The following is an 18,902-nucleotide window of genomic DNA, read 5'->3' on the forward strand; positions in this document are numbered from 1 at the left end:
GTTAGCTGGATAACTGACATACCCTGGAACGCCTCTTTAGTTGGATAAGTGGCTGAATATCCCAGATTTTGCCATTTAGATGGATAATTTCTGAGTTATCCATCTAAATGGCTTTCAGCATTGGCCTCTTAGTACTGCTTTATTATCCAGAAGTGCAAATTAAAATATTTATTCTCCTACTGTTAAATCCATAATTTAACCCTTCTGCATTTATTATTTCTGGGCAAAGACCACTATGCCAAGGGTCATAAAAAATGTTTAATCTCAAAAGAAGAGCCTGATGCAGCTTATATACATTTTTCACAATAGTTTTTAAATACATTAATTGGTAAATTAATCTTTATCTTCAAAATAATCCAAATCTAATTGAACCATTCTGTCATATTTACTACAGATATAAATGCTCTTTTCAGTTATCTCTTTCACAGACAGGAATGTATTCCAATATTTTTACTTGTACATATAGTTAAAAACAAGAATTTGTAGCCGACAATTCTAAACAAGAAAATAAAACATTGCAGTATTACCTACATCACATTGCTCTTCACTGTACTGTTATTTTAGGAGCTTTGTAGAAATTCTTTTTTTTAAAAGGCACATGACGTGTTGCATTCAACTCCTGACTGATATTTCTTTACCGTAAACAGGTTGGTGGTATTTATTGAGCTGAAACAAATCTTTCTTTTACTTTTTTCCCTTTCTTGTTATTTTCATCATAGGTGTCTACCACATCTTTTTAGCTCAACTTGTAAACAAGGTTTGCTCAGCCATATTCACTGTCATCCTCAACTGCGTCTGGACAGGCCAGTTACAATGCTTGATATTCCTACTACAGCCAAGAATCAAGAATACTGGACAGTCATACTTGGTACCTAGACATTTCATACACATCCATCAAATTGCTGGACTTTAACCATCATCAAGGCCAAGCAATATAGTGACCTGATATGGCCCAGATGATACAAGAACTCAAAGATCATCCAACCTTTTTGTTTAGCTTATAGATGTCACCAAAGCAGTCATGGAACTCCTTTTTACCAAGGGCTATACATGCTGCCAACAGTGTTCTGACCCTGACCAACCTAGATGAAGGAACGAGTGTAGAACTGAATTAGCATCTATTACATGATCATGAACAACCCTGGCACTGAATCACAGGGCTGGCTCAACAGAATGCTTTTACAAAGTCAGCTGAACATTTCTTCCATTATAATATTTTACTGGAAATCAATGAATCCTATTGGTGTATGCACACATGTATCTGTATGGTATGCATACATATTAAATATATATTTAATGTTATATAGTAACTGTACATTAAATATGTATTTAATACATACATATATATTCTAGATATGATAATAGACATACTTTCCTAAAAGAAAGATACAAAAAGGAATGGATCTTAAAAAATCTAATTAAAATGACAATTGCAATGAACTGCATATTGAAAACTTATAGAGAAAACAGGTTAGTTGCACGACAATTGGATACAGCCAGTATTTCAAACTTTTCACAAAGCTATCTACCTCTGAAATAGCTTCTGCTCAATGGCATTAAATGAAAAGGGAAAAACTGATTCTATGTACAAAAGAAGAGTTTAATTGTATAGGAGATAGTCTTAGCTTTGGTCCACCAGTTCAATTTCTCAAAGGACAGTGATAATAAACAGCTGACCACTATCTGTATAAGAACTGAATTTGGCATTTCTTTCCAAAAACTGTACGTTGGAGTTGCTAGTCTTAATTTTCCACTCTGCCATCATGTGCTTCCTTTGTCGGTTTTATTCTTAAATCTTCAGCTTCTTCACAGTCCACATGCTGAGTTTCTCCATTATCTCTATCACCTGTTTGGTCTGGTTCCCTTTCTTCCAGTTCTCCTTGATGCATGTTTAAAGGTTCTACTTGTTCTGTATCATTTTCGTTGACAAGTTCAGGCTGTACCTCTCCCACCTGTATTTGATTCACATGTTCAACATGAACCTCCTCCACTTGTACTTCTGCCCCTGGTTCTATCTGAATATGCTCCACTTCCAAGTGATCCACATGTACCTGGTCCTGAATATCAACAATTTGCATACTTTTCATTTGATTTGCCTCCAACAGATTTGAATGCACGTGTTGCACAGTTACCTGTGGTGGATCTACCTGTACCTGAATAACTTCTTCAACAGGTACCATGTGAAGCTGCTCAACTTGCTCTCCAAAAGTCACTGATGTTACTTGTTCAGTATCCACAGTTTCTACTGGAAGAACTACTTCTGTTACTATTCGCTGTGAAATGTTGTGAGTGTCCCTGAGATGTCTTCTCAGTTCACTTCCTTGCATAAACCATAAATCACATATTGTACAATGATTGGGTTTATCACCCGTGTGTAATACCAGATGATCTTTGAACTGGTCCCAGCTGTTAAAAACACTGTTGCATACCTGAAATTATAAAAATACTATTTTTAGATTATGAATAGGTTAAATCTGTGATGTATTTGTATGTATTTATATTTATTTGTTTTGATTCAATAACACTTTTCTATCAGAAGCTGGTGGTGAATACTAAAGAGGACTTCAAACTTTCTGGGCTTCATTTAATAAAAAAGTTTCTATAGTCACAGAGTAGCAAACATTTTTTTTTTAATAAAGCCTTCTAACAGACTATTGGAAAGTCACAGAGCTTTCATACTCAGGTAATATGAAATCCTCATTCTCAGCCACTATACTCCCACTTTAACATCTGTGATAAAGGAACATAGTATATAATATTTTCCGAAATCAATAGCATTAGACATTATATACCCCCAAGATTTGGAGAGGTTCAAAGAAGTAGATACACAGAACTTTCATCTTATACTTTATGGGAGTCATTTTCAAAAGGATTTACATGCGTAAATGTAGCATATACTATAACAATTTTCAAAAGTACATTTACATGCATAAGACCTATTGACAATTCAACTACATATAATCATAGCAATTTTCAAAAGCCCAATTAAGTGTATAGAGTGTATTTATTTGCATAAAAACCTTTTGAAAATTACCATGATTACAGAATCATTTAGATTTTATGCTTAAATATTTGTTAATAAAAAAAATGGATGTCATGATTTTCTAACCATTTTGTATTGAATAAATTAAAAGAGCAAAATATACAACATTCTAATTGGCATGATATTTTCTGCTTCTGTGATGTGTTATTACATGGATACTTAGAATCTAACTAAACACACATGATTCAACACTTCAGCAGCAACATATTGCTATCACCAGGATAACAGAAATCAAGTGGATGAAAATTCTAAATATAAAGGCTATACAATTTTAGCTCTACATGGTGCTTTTACCTAGGCCATTTCTAATCAACAGCAAATGTTTTCAATGAAATTCTTTTCTCATAGACATTTAGGAGGCAATTTTCATACTCTCTGCATAGCTGCAAAGTCCGCTATGCAAGTCACCCACAGTCTTTGCACCAATTTTCAAAGTGAAAGCACACGTGTACTTTTATTTTTAAAATTGCACATGGAAAAGGTACCCACATAAATCTGCACCTCCTTTTTCTGCAGATACTTTTTCTAACCAACACTATATATGTAGTTTTCTTCATGACCTAATCCACTTCAGGAATGCTTCTACTACAATGCAGGTAAAAGTAGGCGTCTTCTGCAACTGCACATACTTTTACCTGCATATAAGGTGATCAATTTTCAGAAAGCAGATTTACACAAGTAAAATGCTTTTCACCTGTGGAAAATCCTTGGAAAATTGCCTTCTTATAATAGTTTTACAAAGTTGCTTACCTAAACAGTGGTCTATGGCCAAAATGCTTCCAAAATGGATATAATCAAACTTTATTAAATCTTGGTCACTGAGAATGAAAATGATGCTTAAAATTGTTGATTAGCTTTAGTTTTCAAAATATGCTACTGGGTCAGTATATACAACCTTTCACTGGGAATTACGGAGGATAAGTTAGTTAAGAAGAGAAAAGATCTTAAATTAAACCAGAAATGCCTAATGAGAAATTACTACTTACCTGATCATTTCCTTTTTCTCTAGTGAAGACAGGTTAAACCATGACCAGTGGGTTATGCATCTCTACCAGCAGATGGAGACAGAGCAAAGCTGACATCATGGTATTATATACACCTGCACTAACATCAGCCCGCCAGTATTCTCTGCAAAAGCAGACTGTGGACAACCTAACAATTCTTGATTATAACCATTAACAAATAACCACCCAAGCACTCAGCAACAGGAAACACTGAGCATAGACAAAGAGTGTAACATCACTAATCTAGGGACTAAAAGTGACACTTAACAGTTATCCCCGGAAACACAGCCATTCAGGATGACAATAGAACCACAAACCAGCAGCCAAAGGTGGGAAGGTGGCTTTACCTGTCTTCAGCATTCGTTTCTCAGCATTCAAACAGGTTACTCTATGACCAGTGGGATGTACCCAAGTTATTCCCAAACAGGGCAGGAGGCTATCTGCAGTCTTGAACACTGCATGTGCGAAGGCTGCATCTTCCTGGGCCTGCACATCCAGACGGGAAAATGTGTAAGAAGGACAATGTTGCTGCTCAACAAAATTTTGACGGAAGATAACAATCGAAGCTTTGCCTATGATACTGTCTGAGCCCTAGCAGAATGAGCCCTACCCTGTTTAGGTAACGGTTGGCCAACATCCACATATGTGGCCGTAATAACCTCCTTAATCCAGCGGGCTATTGTAGCCTGCTACTCTGGCTCACCTTGTTTATCCCCACCATGGAGAACAAAAGTCTTCCTAAGAGGTCTATTAACCTCCAAATGCCTGTCCAGTGTCGGCAGGGGAATCGATTGATTCAAATGAAAGTCTGAAACCACTTTTGGCAAAAAAGATAGAATAGTTTGCAGCTGGACCACCCCCAGAGTCACTTGCAGGAACGGTTCCCGGCAAGAAAGAGCCTGCAGTTCGGAAACTCTATGCGCAGAACAAATTGCCACAAGAAAAACAACCTTCAAAGTAAGTAACTTCAAGGAGAGGCTAAGTAGTGGTTGAAAGGTGGGACCCACCAGAAAATCCAGAACCAGATTAAGCCTCCACGAATGCACTGGCAACTGCAAGGAAGGATGACAATGCTTCATCCCCTTCAGGAACTGGGTCACATCCGAATGGGCTACAAAATAGAGTCGGATCTTTGTGAACAACAGGCCCATCTTAACAGATCCCTTTGGACCAGTAACCAGAGAGGAGAGTCCAACAAGAGTCTCCCATATCTGCATACCATGGTATGCAGATATGGGTCAACAGAAGCACCATCTCTGAATGTTCTCTTGATCCTCCAAACCAACCCGCCCAACAAGGGCCACGGGGGGGGGGGGTGAAGGCATACAGAAGCTTGCCCCTCGGCCACTCCTGCACTAGAGCATCGATACCCAGAGACTTTGGATCTCACCTGCAACTGAAGAAATGAGGAACCTTTACATTGAGTGACGTCACAGGCAAGTCTTGAAATGGTAGGCCCCAGCAGCCCACTATGAGGTGGAACGCTTTGTTTGTCAATTCCCATTCTCCTGGCTCCAGACTATCTGCTGAGAAAATTGGCTCTCAAATTTTCTTTTCCTACAATGTAGGAGCCAGAGATCTCCTGAACATGTACCTCCACCCATTCCATGAGCTGGTCTATGTCCTGTGACACTTGACGACTCTTTGTGCCTCTCTAGCAATTGATGTAAGCCACTGTATTTATACTGTCTGACATTATTCAGACTGCTTGACCCTGCAAGCGGTCAATGAACCGCAAGCATGCCAAATGAACTATACATGCTTCCAGTTGATTGATGCTTCAGAGATTCCTCTGCACTCCAGCGCTCCTGCACCATCAACTCCTGTTGGTGAGACCCCAACCCTGGAGGCTTGCATTCGTCGTGAGAACCAGCCAGTCCAGAGCTTGCAAGGAAACTCCTTTCCTTAGATGATCCACCTGCAACCACCATTTCAGTTGGATGCCAATCTCCACCGGTAACTGAAGTTGTATCGAGTAGTCCTGAGACTGTGGGCGCCACTGTGGAAGCAGTGTGCACTGAAGATGATGCATATGCACCATTGCCCACAAAATATTCATTGCCACTATCTCAAAGATTTGTTTAAGGATAGCCTCAATTCTCTTATCCTGAGAATCCTTCAATACCACTTCCCCTTCTACCGCTTAGTGATGGAACACACCAGGGCATCCACTTTCGGAAAATGCAACTGCTCTCTCGCCACCGGATCCAGGGGATGCAGACCTTCCAAGGCTCGTCCCCCTTTAAAATTAGCTTCCGGAGCTCCCTATTCAAGATCAATCAACTCTTGATAGTATGGGGAAGAAACATGATGCTTTACACAAAGTAACCAAAATAGGATTCTTCTTTGGCTCAGACATAGGATGAAAACCCGGCACTCCTAGCATCTTCAGTGTCTGAGAGATCAGCGCTGGCAATTCATTTCTATGAAAGAAGTGCAAATTCGTTCTATAAGGTTCCAACCCCAAAGGAATTTCCATATTCTCAGGGAGTAAGGATCGCCTTCCTCATCTGGGCCATCTGGGTCCCTATTAGTTTGACCCACAACAGGCAGAGATACCTTCCGTTTACCCACAGCACCAGCCTTGTGGGATTCTGCAGCCTGCAATCCTAAACTTTCAGGTTTGGCTGGCTCTGCCGAACATGCCTGTAGAAAGGACGGACTACAGCCCTTGAAAAAATTTCACCCAAAAGAATACAGAAGGCTCCATATCAAAACCAGGGGTCATCATTTTGGTGCCCACTAAATTTCCCTCCCCTGCTGACGAACCAGTTAGAGAAATCTCAAAACCAGGAGAAACTTCTGACAGTTCCCCCTCTGGTTCCTTTCCTGTAATCTGCTGGGAAGGACGGGCTCAGCAAAATCACTTGGAGACAACTTGCACTGAGCCTCCAAACAGCGCTGACAAAGAATAGAGGGGACCCCAGGCTGTGATGCCTGAATATGGCAAGCAGTGCAAATCGCAAGGCGCATAGGCTTCTTTGCTACTGGTGCCATGAATAAGGACATCCAGTAGCAGCATCCTTAACAACAAGTGTTTGACAATTGTGTATCCAACAGTGAGGCCGTACCTGGCAAGCCTGTATATATTTTTAAGCATGCTGCTACTGGACGTTCTTATTCATGGAGCTGGTAGCAAAGAAGCCTTAGTGCCTTGCGATTTTCACTGCTTGCCATATTCAGGCATCACAGCCTGGGGTCCTCTATTCTTTGCCAGCGCTGCTTGGAGGCTCAGGGCAAGTTGTCTCCAAGTGATTTTGCTGAGCCCGGCCCTTCCCAGAAGGTTACAGGAAGAGAACCGGAGGGGGAACTGTCAGAAGTTTCGCTCATACTAAGAACGCTCAAAATTTGGACATCCAACTATGTGGCTCAGACAGACGCTCTACCTGGAAGCACAGGTGCGAACCAATGTCAGGCACTTTTGAGGGAGACTTGCGCAGAAGAAAGAGCGCGAATGCCGCCACAGCCTACCATGTGGCATCCCAGCGAAGCTTGACAGCGGGGCCTAGCCCAGAGGACTGCTCAACCCGCCAAAACTACCGTGATTCCCCAAGTCCCCCACAGAGAAGAGAATGCACGTCGGATTGGCACACCAAAGCTCGGAGACCAGAAAACAGAAGAGGGGCGAGGAATCCATAGATCTCTCTCTTACTCTTTTTTTTTTAAACTCTTTACCTGAGCTCAGCCCGTCTCGGCTGAGTGCAGAGTCTGTCTCCGGCTGCAGGGGGTGGGGGGACGAGGGCTAATGCATTCACCACCATTCTCGGCTAGCTTCTCAGCTGATTCTCTCCTAGCAGCTACGTTCACGCCAGAAAACCGGGTTCTGGACTGAGGCACTTGACTGAGGGAGGGATTAGATATCACCTTAGGATAAACTGACTGAAGGAGGGACCACAAAGTATCACCTAAGGAGAAGCAGTGCATGATCAATCCTTTTCTTTCTCTTTTTTTTTTTTAAACAAGAAATCCCCAGTAGGGAGGTATATAGCCAACATCTGTTGGAGATGGAAAATATTGGCGAGCTGTCAGAGCAGAGGTATATATACCGTGATGTCAGATTTGCTCCATCTCCATGTGGAGGTGCATAACCCACTGATCGTGGATTAACCTGTCTGAATGCTGAGAAATATACATCTTTGACTGAATTTATGAATACAGTTAGTGGTAACAAATTTTCTTGAAACAAGGCAGAAAACAAAGGAATTGGTGGAAAACCTCTTCAAAGCAACATGGATGCAACATGTCACTGAAGATACATTTTTTGCATTCTTATCTAGATTTTTTTCCACCAAACTGCGGAGCAGTGAGCGATGAGCATGAAGAGTGATTTCACCAAGACATTGCAGCAATGGAAAATGGAACCCTGATACTGTTTGCAGACTATTGCTGGTCAGTGACAAGAGATGTTCCATTTTATGAATACAAGCCAAGAAGAGTTGAGTAGCCACTAAATTAAGGACTAAACTCTGTATATACAGTGGCTTGCAAAAGTATTCAATCCTCCCTCCCCCCAAAAAAAGTCAGCATATTTGTATGGATTACAAATGACATTTTCAGATTGTTCCAGACAGTATGTTTATTACAAATTAGTATGCTCTTAAAGTAAATTTTCAAAGTCACAATTCATTATTTCTCTGCATTTTTTGTAAACAAATTAAAAACTGAAAAATGCTGTTTGCATAAGTATTCAACTCCTTCAGACTAGTACTTGGTGGAACCACCATTTGCTGCAACAACAGCTTTAAGTGTGTTAGAGTAAGTTTCTATCAGTTTTGCACACCGGGATTCATTTTTGCCCATTCTTCCTGGCCAATTTGCTCCAGATTGTTCAGGTTGGTTGGATGATGTGTATGGACTGCATTTCAAATAGTACCACAGATTCTCAATTGGATTGAGATCTGGACTTTGACTTGGCCATTGTAGAACATTGACCTTTTTGTTGTGGTGCTTTGGCCTTGTGCTTGAGATCACTGACCTGCTTTCTCCCAAGTTTTTTTTTTTTAAATTCTTTATTTATCCATTTCACATTATTACAAAACCAAAAATTTTGCAAATAAACGTCAGATAATATGGAGTTGAAGAAAACAATTCTCTAAGAACTTATATAAATTAAATTATTGCAACATTCTCCATCAATCCTAATTTTATAAATCAATATACATTTCTAAATCAAAGTACTAGGATCCGATATATCAGAGAGACATAAGGAAAAACAATAATAAATAAAGTATCACGGCATTCTAACAGCTAATTCCTTAATTACTATGTGTTGATGTTAGGGGAATTTTCGACTTAAGAAAATCATTTAATTGCTGAGAGGTGAAAAAGATGTTGACCTCGGCTCCTTTCTTCAGTATACATTTACAGGGAAATTTTAAGTTAAACGAGTAACCCAAAGTGATAGCCTGCTGGCGAAGGGTTAAAAACTCTCTTCACCTGCCCTGAGTAATTGGAGAAATATTCGGAAACATTTTTACATTTTCACCGTAGTAATTGGTAGGAAATTTTCTGAAACAGTTTTTCATAATTAATTGAAGATCCATAGACGATATTACAGAAACCAATAGGGTAGCCCTATCTACTACTTCTGCAGCAGAGTCTTCTAAGAATTCAGTCAAATTTTCTTGAATATTTATTCTGTTAACAGCAGACCTTGCTTTTGGTAAAAAGAAACATTTATTTATTGCTGGCAGATGTTCTTCATCAAAACAGAGAACCTCCTTTAGATATCTCTTCAAGGAAAAGTATGGGTTTTCTCCCAAAATTCGAGGAAAGTTTAAAATCCTTATATTCAGATGCCTGGAGGCGTTTTCTAATGTTTCAATTCTTCTTGCCATAAATAAATTATCCTTCACAACTGCTGCTTTAAAATTATGGTTTTCAAGATCTTTTTCTTCTAATTTCTCTACCTTCTTAAGTACTGAATCATATTTCTGCTGATAATCCATCAGATTTTGGGTTCCCTGAGAAGTCAGCATTTCCACTTTCTCACTTACTCGGTTCACCACTGTTGCTACCCCCACCATCAAATCCCACAGTGCAGCATTAGTCATATTTTCGGATCTCTCTGGGATTTTTAAAGGAGTGTCAACTTGGGGAATTGACTGTGGTAGAGGCAGAAAAATGTCCACAGGACTTACCCCAGCACTCCTTTCTCCCAGTCCGGTAGATAGTCCTGCATTGGCGGTTACTTCACCCGGGGCTGCTAATTCGATGATCCGCGCTGAAGACGCTATGCTCAGGGTTGCTGCCTCTGCTTGTAGCCCGGAAGAGGTTCCTTCAACCAATGCTCCGGGTTGAAACAATGACACCGTTCCCTGTGACGGTGCTGACCTCAGATCGGGACTCAGGCTCATCTCCTCCAGCGCAACTTCCTCTCTCTGCTGAAGCTGCGCCAAGGGCTCCTCGACTCCTGGAAAGGCTGTAGTTGAGGAGGCAAGGAACTGGGTAATCTCTTGCAAAACTGCCGAAGATGGTGGGGGCGTCGAGGGATAAACCCTGACTTTTCCCTTCCTCTTTGGAGGCATAGTGGAATTAAGGCAACTTTTATGGAAGAAAAATACAGAGGTACTCGATGCCGACTCCTATCCTGCCGCCATCTTGGATCCACCTTCTCCCAAGTTTTAATTTTTTAGCAGACTGAAGCAGGTTGTTCTTCAGTATCTCCCTATATGTTGCACCATCCATCCATTGTATAATTTTAACAAGGTGTCCAGTTTCTGCTGAGGTAAAGCATCCCTACAACATGATGCTGCCACCCCCATATTTTACTGTTAGGATGGTGTTTGCTGAGGAATGGGCAGTGTTAGATTTGCACCACACATAGTGTTTTGAATTTTGGTCAACAAGCTCCATTTTTGTCTCATCTGACCACAAAACCTTATCCCACATTTTAGTCAAATCACTCTGATACTTTCTGGCAAACTCCAGATGTGCTCGGATGTGATTTTTCTTCAATAATGGCTTCTTTCTAGCAGATTAGTTATATGCAGAGCTCTTGATATGGTTGACTGTTGGCCTCTCTGTGGCATCCCTCATAAGTCTCCTTCTTGCTCTGATACTGAGTTTTGAGGAACGGACTTGTCTAGGCAGTGTCTGGGTGGTATAATGCAGCTTCCATTTCCTCACAATTGATCCAACAGAGCTAACTGGGATATTCAAGTACTTGGATATTATTTTGTGGCCTTTTCCTTTCTTGTGCATGTCTATAACTTTTTATCTTTAATTTCCTTAGAATGCTCTTTGGTCTTCATTTTCACACAGTTTTCCTTTAGATTCACAGTCTAGCCAATGGTACTGGAATTAGGGGGTCTTTTATCCAGAAAAGCTGACCCTTTTTTTTTTTTTTTTTTTTTTTTTTTAATGATTCACAGATAGAGGCCAATTGTAAGCTAATTGTTAGGGCATTATCTTTCACCTGTATAAACTTGGAGCTTCCACAGCACAGGGGTTGAATACTTATGCAAACAGCATTTTTCAGTTTTGTAGTTTACAAAAAGCAGAGAAATAATGAATTATAACTTTGAAAATGTACTTTAAGAGCATACTGGTTTGCTATAAACATACTGTCTGGAACAATCTGTATATCATTTGTAGTCCACACAAATCTGCTGACTTTTTATAGGGGTGAATACTTTTGTAAGCCACTGTATATATACATAATAGTTTTTGGGCTTTTGTTTCATAGTAAATTTTATTTCAAAAATCTTTTTGCTGATTTAATTTTTAAAGTGTTACATAAACAGGACAGGTGAATTATGCAACCATAAATATACAAAAAGACCTAAGTTTACAATTTGTGATTAAATCTCTATCATCTATGCACTATTTATACAATAGACAGACGTAAAATGTAAAAATTAAATATCATGGAAACAGTAGCCAATCCACTGGTTTAATGGCCATATTTGAATTCAACACATCAACATCAATAATAAATGGCACATTTTATCGCTGAAGCAGACTTCCAAAATGAGAAATTACTACTTACCTGATAATTTCCTTTTCTTTAGGACAGACAGATGAATCCCACACCTCTACCAGCAGATGGAGATGGAGCACGTTGATGTCACAGTATATATACCTCTGCAGTGATATCAGCCTGCCAGTATTCTCTTCAAATGCTACTGTGGACAGACCAGCAAAAATCTTTATTAAAAACAGATAGCCATTTCAATACTCAGCCAACAGGCAACACTGGGCTCAGACAAGAATGTAATAACACTAGTTTAGGGACTGGAGTAACACTTACCAGTAATCCCTGTAAAATGTAAGCACACAGGAGGATCAATACGCAACATCTGGCAGCTGAGGAAAGGAAGCTGGATTCATCTGACTGTCCTAAAGAAAAGGAAATTATCAGGTAAGTAGTAATTTCTCATTTCATAGCATCCAGTCAGATAAATCCAGAACAAGTGGGATGTACCCAAGCTACTTTGGAATAGGGCGGGAGGTTGCCCACGGCTCCGCCAAAACCGCAAGTGCAAAGGCTGCGTCATCCCAGGCCTGAAATTCCAGACGATAATACTGGAAAAGGTGTGTAAGGAGGACCACTTCACAGCTCAGCAAATGTCAATGGGAGACAACAATCTAACTTCTGCCCATGACACTGCATGAGCCCTAATGGAATGAGCCCTAATCTGATTAGGTATTGGCTTCCCAGCATCTATGCATGCAGCTGTGACTACCTCCTTAATCCAGCGAGCTATTGTAGTCCGCGAGGCTGGTTAGCCCTGTCTAGTACCACCATGAAGGACAAACAGGCGATCCAACTTCTGTAAAGGCTCAGTAACCTCCAGTTACCTGACTATATGTTTCTTAACATCCAAGGGTCGCAACAGACTAAACTCCTCTACATCTCTTTCTCTATCCAGAGATGGCAAGGAGATGGACTGATTCAAGTGAAACTCAATGACCACCTTTGGTAAAAAGGAAGGAACAGTACGCAGCTGTACCGGCCCTGGAATCATCTAGAGAAATGGCTCCCAGCAAGACAAGACCTGCAGTTCGGAAACCCTCCAGGCAGAACAAATTGCCACAAGGAAAACTGTTTTCAAGGTCAACAACCACAAGGATAGAGGACTTAGCCGTCTAAACATAGGGCCTACCAAAAACTCCAAAACGAAATTAAGATTCCATAAAGGCATTGGAAACTGCAAGGGAGGCCAAAGATGTTTCACTCCTTTCAGAAAACGTGTCACATCAGGATGACCCAACAAGGATTCACCATTTAACTGACCCCTAAAACAGGCGACAGCTGCTACTTGTACCTTTAAGGAATTAAGAGTCCAGTCTTTATTCAAGCCATCCTGCAAAAACTCCAAAATGAGTGGAATCTTGATCAAGGAAGGAAGAGTACCTTGATCCTTACACCAGGCTTCAAACACTCTCCAAACCCGCACATAGGCCAAGGAAATGAACTTTCTAGCTTTTAGCAAGGTGGAAATCACTGTTGCAGAGTATCCACGTTTCAGCAAGCGAGCCCTTTCAAGGGCCGTACCGTAAGACACAATAGAGTTGGATCTTCATGAAAACAAGTCCCTGCTGCAACAGGTTCATCTGCAGCGGAAGTCGAAGAGGCAAATCCACCAGGAGCCTCCACAGATCTGCATACCACTGTCTCCTGGGCCAATCTCGAGCAACCAAGAGCACCATCCCTCTGTGGCGTTTGTTCCTTTGAATCAATCTGCCCAACATGGGCCATGGAGGAAAGGCATTCGGCAACTCGTTTTCCAGTCACTCCTGCACTAGGGCATTGATCCCCAATGACTTTGGAATTCTTTGTGTGGCTGAAGAATCGAGGAACTTTAGCATTGCGCAAGATTGGGAATGGGAGACCCCAGCAATCCCAAATCAGCTGAAATACTTCATCTGACAACGCCCACTCTCCTGGGTCTAGACTCTCCCTGCTGAGAAAGTCAATTCTTACATTGCTTTGCCTGCAATGTGCGAGACTGAGATCATCTGGAGATGCTCCTCTGTCCATTCCATAAGCTGATCTATTTCCTGCAACACTTGTTGGCTCTTGGTACCTCCCTGCCGACTGATGTAAGCCAGAGTCATGGCATCATCCTACATTATTTAGACTGATTGACCCTGCAGCAGATTGATGTTCCAGAGAGACTCTTTCCATTCTCCAGCGCTGACAGTTCCTGATAGTGAGCTCCCCAACCAAGGAGACTCGTATCTGTCGTCAATACAAGCCAGTCCAGTGGGGACAGGGAAACTCCCTTCCATAGATGATCCGCCTGCAGCCACCACTGCAGTTGGGAGGAGACCTCCATCGGCAGGTAGAGCCGAATCGAATAGTCCTGAGACAGCAGATTCCATCAAGAAAGCAGGGCGCGTTGAAGATGACGCATATGCACCCTCACCCACAATACTACCTTCAGAGTCGCTGCCATTAAGCCAAGGACCTGCAGATAAGACCATACAGTCGGGAGCAGAGTGCTCAACAACAAAGTTGAGCTAACAACCTCTGAATTTGAGTTTCCAGCAGGAACACCTTGCCCTGCTTCGTGTCGAACCAAATCCCAGTTATTCCAGCGACTGAGTAAGCAGAAAACTACTCTTGGCAAGGTTCACCTCCCAGCCAAGCTCTTGCAACAGGGAAATCACCTTGTGAGTCACCAGGCAGCTCTCTTCCAGTGACTTGGTGTGAATCAGCCAGTCGTCCAAATATGGGTGTACTAGGATTCCATCCTTCTTCCACTCTGCCGCAACGACCACCATTACCTTGGAAAAGGTTCTTGGAGTGGTGGCCAGAATAAAGAGCAGCACCCGAAACTGAAAGTGGCATCACAGAACTGTGATGTTCTAGTCAGATGGAAATATGGAGATATGCCTCAAAGAGGACCCGAGAGGTAAAAACTTCCCCCATCTGCATGGCCATTTATCATTAAGTGCAATGTTTCCATGCGAAAATGCTTCACTTGCAGACGACGGTTGACACCCTTGAGGTCCAAAATGGAATGAAAAGAGCCCTCCTTCTTTGGCACAATGAAATAAATGGAATATCTCCCCGTATTTTCTTGAGATGTGGGCACTGGGACCACAGCCCTCAGACTGAGGAGCCTTGCCAATGTACCCTCCACTGCCTGCTTCTTCTGTGGGGAGTGGCAGGGAGATTCCATGAACATGTCCCGAGGAACACTGCAAAACTTCATCACATATCCTTCTCGTATCACCTCCAGGACCCATTGGTCTGATGTGATGTCGACCCACCTCTGATAAAATAGAGAGGTTCCCCCCTATCTCCTGTTCCCGGGTGTGGATATACAAACCTACATTGGGAGGCTCGGGAGGTTCCACTACCCGAGCCTGCACTTCTTCTGGGTTGTTGGGGATGAAAGGAGTGAGACCTACCAAAGGGTCGAGTCCTCTGAAAGGTCGCTCCCCTATAGGGTAGAAAACGCTTTGATCCTCCAGCATGACCTCTCATGTTAAAGGAGCACTGTGCTTCTTTCTTATCCTCCGGCAAATAAGGAACCAGAAATTTGCCCCACTAATTGGCCAGTTTCTCTAACTTGCTGCCAAACAAAAGCGAGCCATCAAAGGGCAATTTGGTGAGATTACCTTTAGAGGTTGCACCGGCTGACCAATTCCTCAACCATAACCGATGCCTGGCTGCTACTACTGAATACACCCCTCTGGCTGAAGTGCGGACCAAATCACAGCCTGCATCTGCCAAGAAGGCAGCAGCCAGCTCCATAAATGCCCTGGCATTTACCCAGAGTCATCAACCTCCTGGGAGAGAAGCAAACAAGAGCAAGCCACCAAGGAACAACAAAAAGCAATTGCGAGGGCATTGCCACTGCTTCAAATACTTATGAAGGAGAGACTCAATTTTTTTTATCTTCAGCATCCTTCAAAGCCGCTCCTCCTTCCATGGGAATAGTGGTCCGCTTGGACACTGCACACATAAGTGCATCTACCTGCGGAAAACGTAAGTGCTCTCTTACCACTGGATCTAGAGGGTACAGGCCTTCCAGAACCCAGCCCCCTTTGAAAGTAGTCTCTGGGGCACCCAACTCAAAATCAATCAATTCTTGAATGGCCTCCAACACTGGGAAAACAAAGAGGCTTTACGCAAGGAAACCAAAATGGAATTTCTCTTTGGCTCAAACACTGAATCTGCCCCAGGAACACCAAGCATTGTCAAGGTCTGAGAAATCAGAACTGGTAGTTCATCTCTATGAAAGAACCACATCATCATTCTATATGGTTCCAATCTGGGAAGAATTTCACCATCCTCGAGAGGCAGGATCAGCCTCTCTTGAGGATCATCTGTGCCATCCGAATCTCTATCTAGAGGCCCTGCTGCTGCTCTAGGAGTACTCCGGAGCTTAACAGAATGTCCAGGCAAGGTTCCTAGTTGCGTCTCTGCTCTAGGAGCATTGGACAAGGCCAAGGACTGTGCCTGAAGAAAGGATTGCAACTCCTGGAAAAATTCTACCCAGGAAAAAGTACAAGTATCCAGACCAGGAGTTACCTGAGAAGTATTCACTGAGCTACCTTCCCCTGCTAGGAACCAGTTAGGGGAGTTCCAAAATCAGGTGCCCTACCTGAGCCGTCTTTACTCAGACCCACCTTCGGCTGGGAAGAACCAAGCTTTGCGAAATTAGAAGAAGACAATTCTCCCTGAGCTTCCAAACAGCGCTGGCACAAATTAGTGGGCACTTTTGGCTGAGATGCCCGAATATGACAAGCAGTGCAAAGAGAAAGACACTTAGGCTTCTTAGGGACAGGCACCATTATGGCCGATAGAGCACTGAGCGGAGGCATGTGTCCAGTTTTTTTGTTTTTTTTATATATATGCTCAACCTAGGCGCACAAAAATAATGCGTCCAAAAACTTAGGCACACACACCTAGGCGCCTACCTAACACTTGTGCGGAGAGGTAAGTGTGCGGCCAGTACAGCACGCTTAAATGGGAGCACAACCGGGATGCCCAGCTAGACACACTCACTGGGCCAACAATCCTGTAGAGGGCAACCGCTGAAAGCGTGCAAAATGCCATTGCAATCTACCATGCAGTGTGCAGCGAAAAGCCTCAGAGTGGGGTTTAGCCTAAGGAGGCTGCTCAACCTTCCAGGCTGCCCATTGTCCCTCGACCTCCCACAGAGCGGGACGAATGTCGGACCAGCGTGCCAAGCACGGAGACTGGGGAAGGAGGAAGCTCTGCACAAAAAAATACCCTCCTTCTAAGTCTCTGTATAATCTTTTTTTTTTTTAAATTTACCGGAACTCAGCTTTACCTGGCTGAGTACAGAGCCTGTCTCCAGCTGCAGGGGGAGAGGGCTGCTGTGCTCAGCTTCCTGCACCCGCTGCCTTTCATCTGCTCAAGCAGCTAAGTCCATGCCAGCTGAAAAAAAATCAGCTAATGGACAAAGGCACTCGTCTGGGAACCAAGGAAATCACCTCAGGAATTCTCAGCTATATTACTGGTATTACCACAGGAGAGCGGGGCAAATTTATTTCCTTAATTCTTCTTTTCTTTAAAGTAAAACAATCCCCAGTGGGGAGCTGCACATCCATCTGTTGAAGATGGAGAATACTGATGTCACTGCAGGGGAATATATACTGTGACGTCAGCTTGCGCTGTTTTCATCTGCTGGTAGAGGTGCATAACCCACTTGTTCTGGATTCATCTGACTGGACGCTAAGAAACTGTGTATACCAGTATAATAGGTACTTTTTGTGGACAGCAGAATAATCAGCCATACAAATGGGTGATGGCATCAGGTAATACCAACATGGAACATGTCCTGGAGAGCTTTGAGAAAGCCTAGAAGACGTTTTTAGAATGCATTAAGGTTCCACTCAGTCAACATCGTGCAAGATCCCGTCAGTCCTATATAATAATTTATAGGAAGCCAACCCCATCAGAGAGAAAAGTTAAGTATATGTGGCTGATTATCCTGTTGGCCATAGAGAATACCAATTATAGGTAAACTATTTTTTTCTCAGAGGACAAGCATGATTAATGAGCCACACAATTGAAACTACCTAGCTAAAGGTTGCCTTTGACACCATCAATCACAGAACACTCCTCGCCAGACTTAAAGAAATTGGTCTTCAAGACACCACAATCAAATGGTTCAAATCCTACCTCTCAAACAGATCCTACATCGTCAAGACAAACTCATCCGAATCCTCTCAAGTGCCCCTCACACATGGGGTCCCACAGGGTTCTTCCCTTTCCTCAACCCTCTTTAACATTTACCTCCTCCCACTATGCAAATACCTTTCAGATGCAAACCTCACCTACTTCGTCTATGCAGACGACATACAAATACTTCTCCCCATAAACAAGTCCATCCAACTCACCATGGAAAAATGGAACAACCTCAGCTCAAATCTGTCCCAATTACTATCCCAACTATCACTATGCCTCAACCAAGCCAAAACAGAAATCCTTCACATCCACGATGACCGTCCCTCTTATCCCCTCAAGTGCACCCCCTCCAACCACCCAGGAACCTCAATCAACACGGGAGTGCCTCAGATCTCACAAATCTCACTCACTCCATCCACAAGAAACCTAGGAGTAACAATTGACAGCCAACTCAACTTTCAACGACACATCTCCAATACAATTAAGGATGGATTCTTCAAACTCCAAACCCTGAAAAAACTTAAACCCCTTCTCCAAGCGCACGACTTCCGAACAGTCCTTCAATCAATTATCCTCTCAAAACTCGACTACTGCAACTCCCTTCTCATCGGCCTACCAGAAATCCACATCAGACCCCTCCAAGTTCTACAAAATGCCGCCGCCAGAATCATCACCAACAACAAAAAATCCTCCCACATCACACCTACCCTCAAAGAACTCCACTGGCTACCCATCACAC

The 18,902-nt window shown here is 42.5% G+C and overlaps 1 protein-coding gene across 3 annotated transcripts in view; it reads right to left on the reverse strand.

The window, feature by feature from the left end:
* Positions 1-238: 238 nt before the first annotated feature.
* Positions 239-18,902, reverse strand: part of ZNF131 (zinc finger protein 131) — a 232,284-nt gene continuing 213,620 nt past the window's right edge. For all 3 annotated transcript variants that reach the window (XM_029577960.1, XM_029577950.1, XM_029577970.1), the window contains one exon: positions 239-2,429. In XM_029577960.1, coding sequence (XP_029433820.1) covers positions 1,743-2,429 — 687 coding nt within the window. In that variant the 3' untranslated portion in view covers positions 239-1,742. The remainder of the gene's footprint in view (positions 2,430-18,902) is intronic.

The sequence above is a fragment of the Rhinatrema bivittatum genome, chromosome 1 (assembly GCF_901001135.1).
Source record: "Rhinatrema bivittatum chromosome 1, aRhiBiv1.1, whole genome shotgun sequence".
NCBI classification, from domain to species: domain Eukaryota; kingdom Metazoa; phylum Chordata; class Amphibia; order Gymnophiona; family Rhinatrematidae; genus Rhinatrema; species Rhinatrema bivittatum.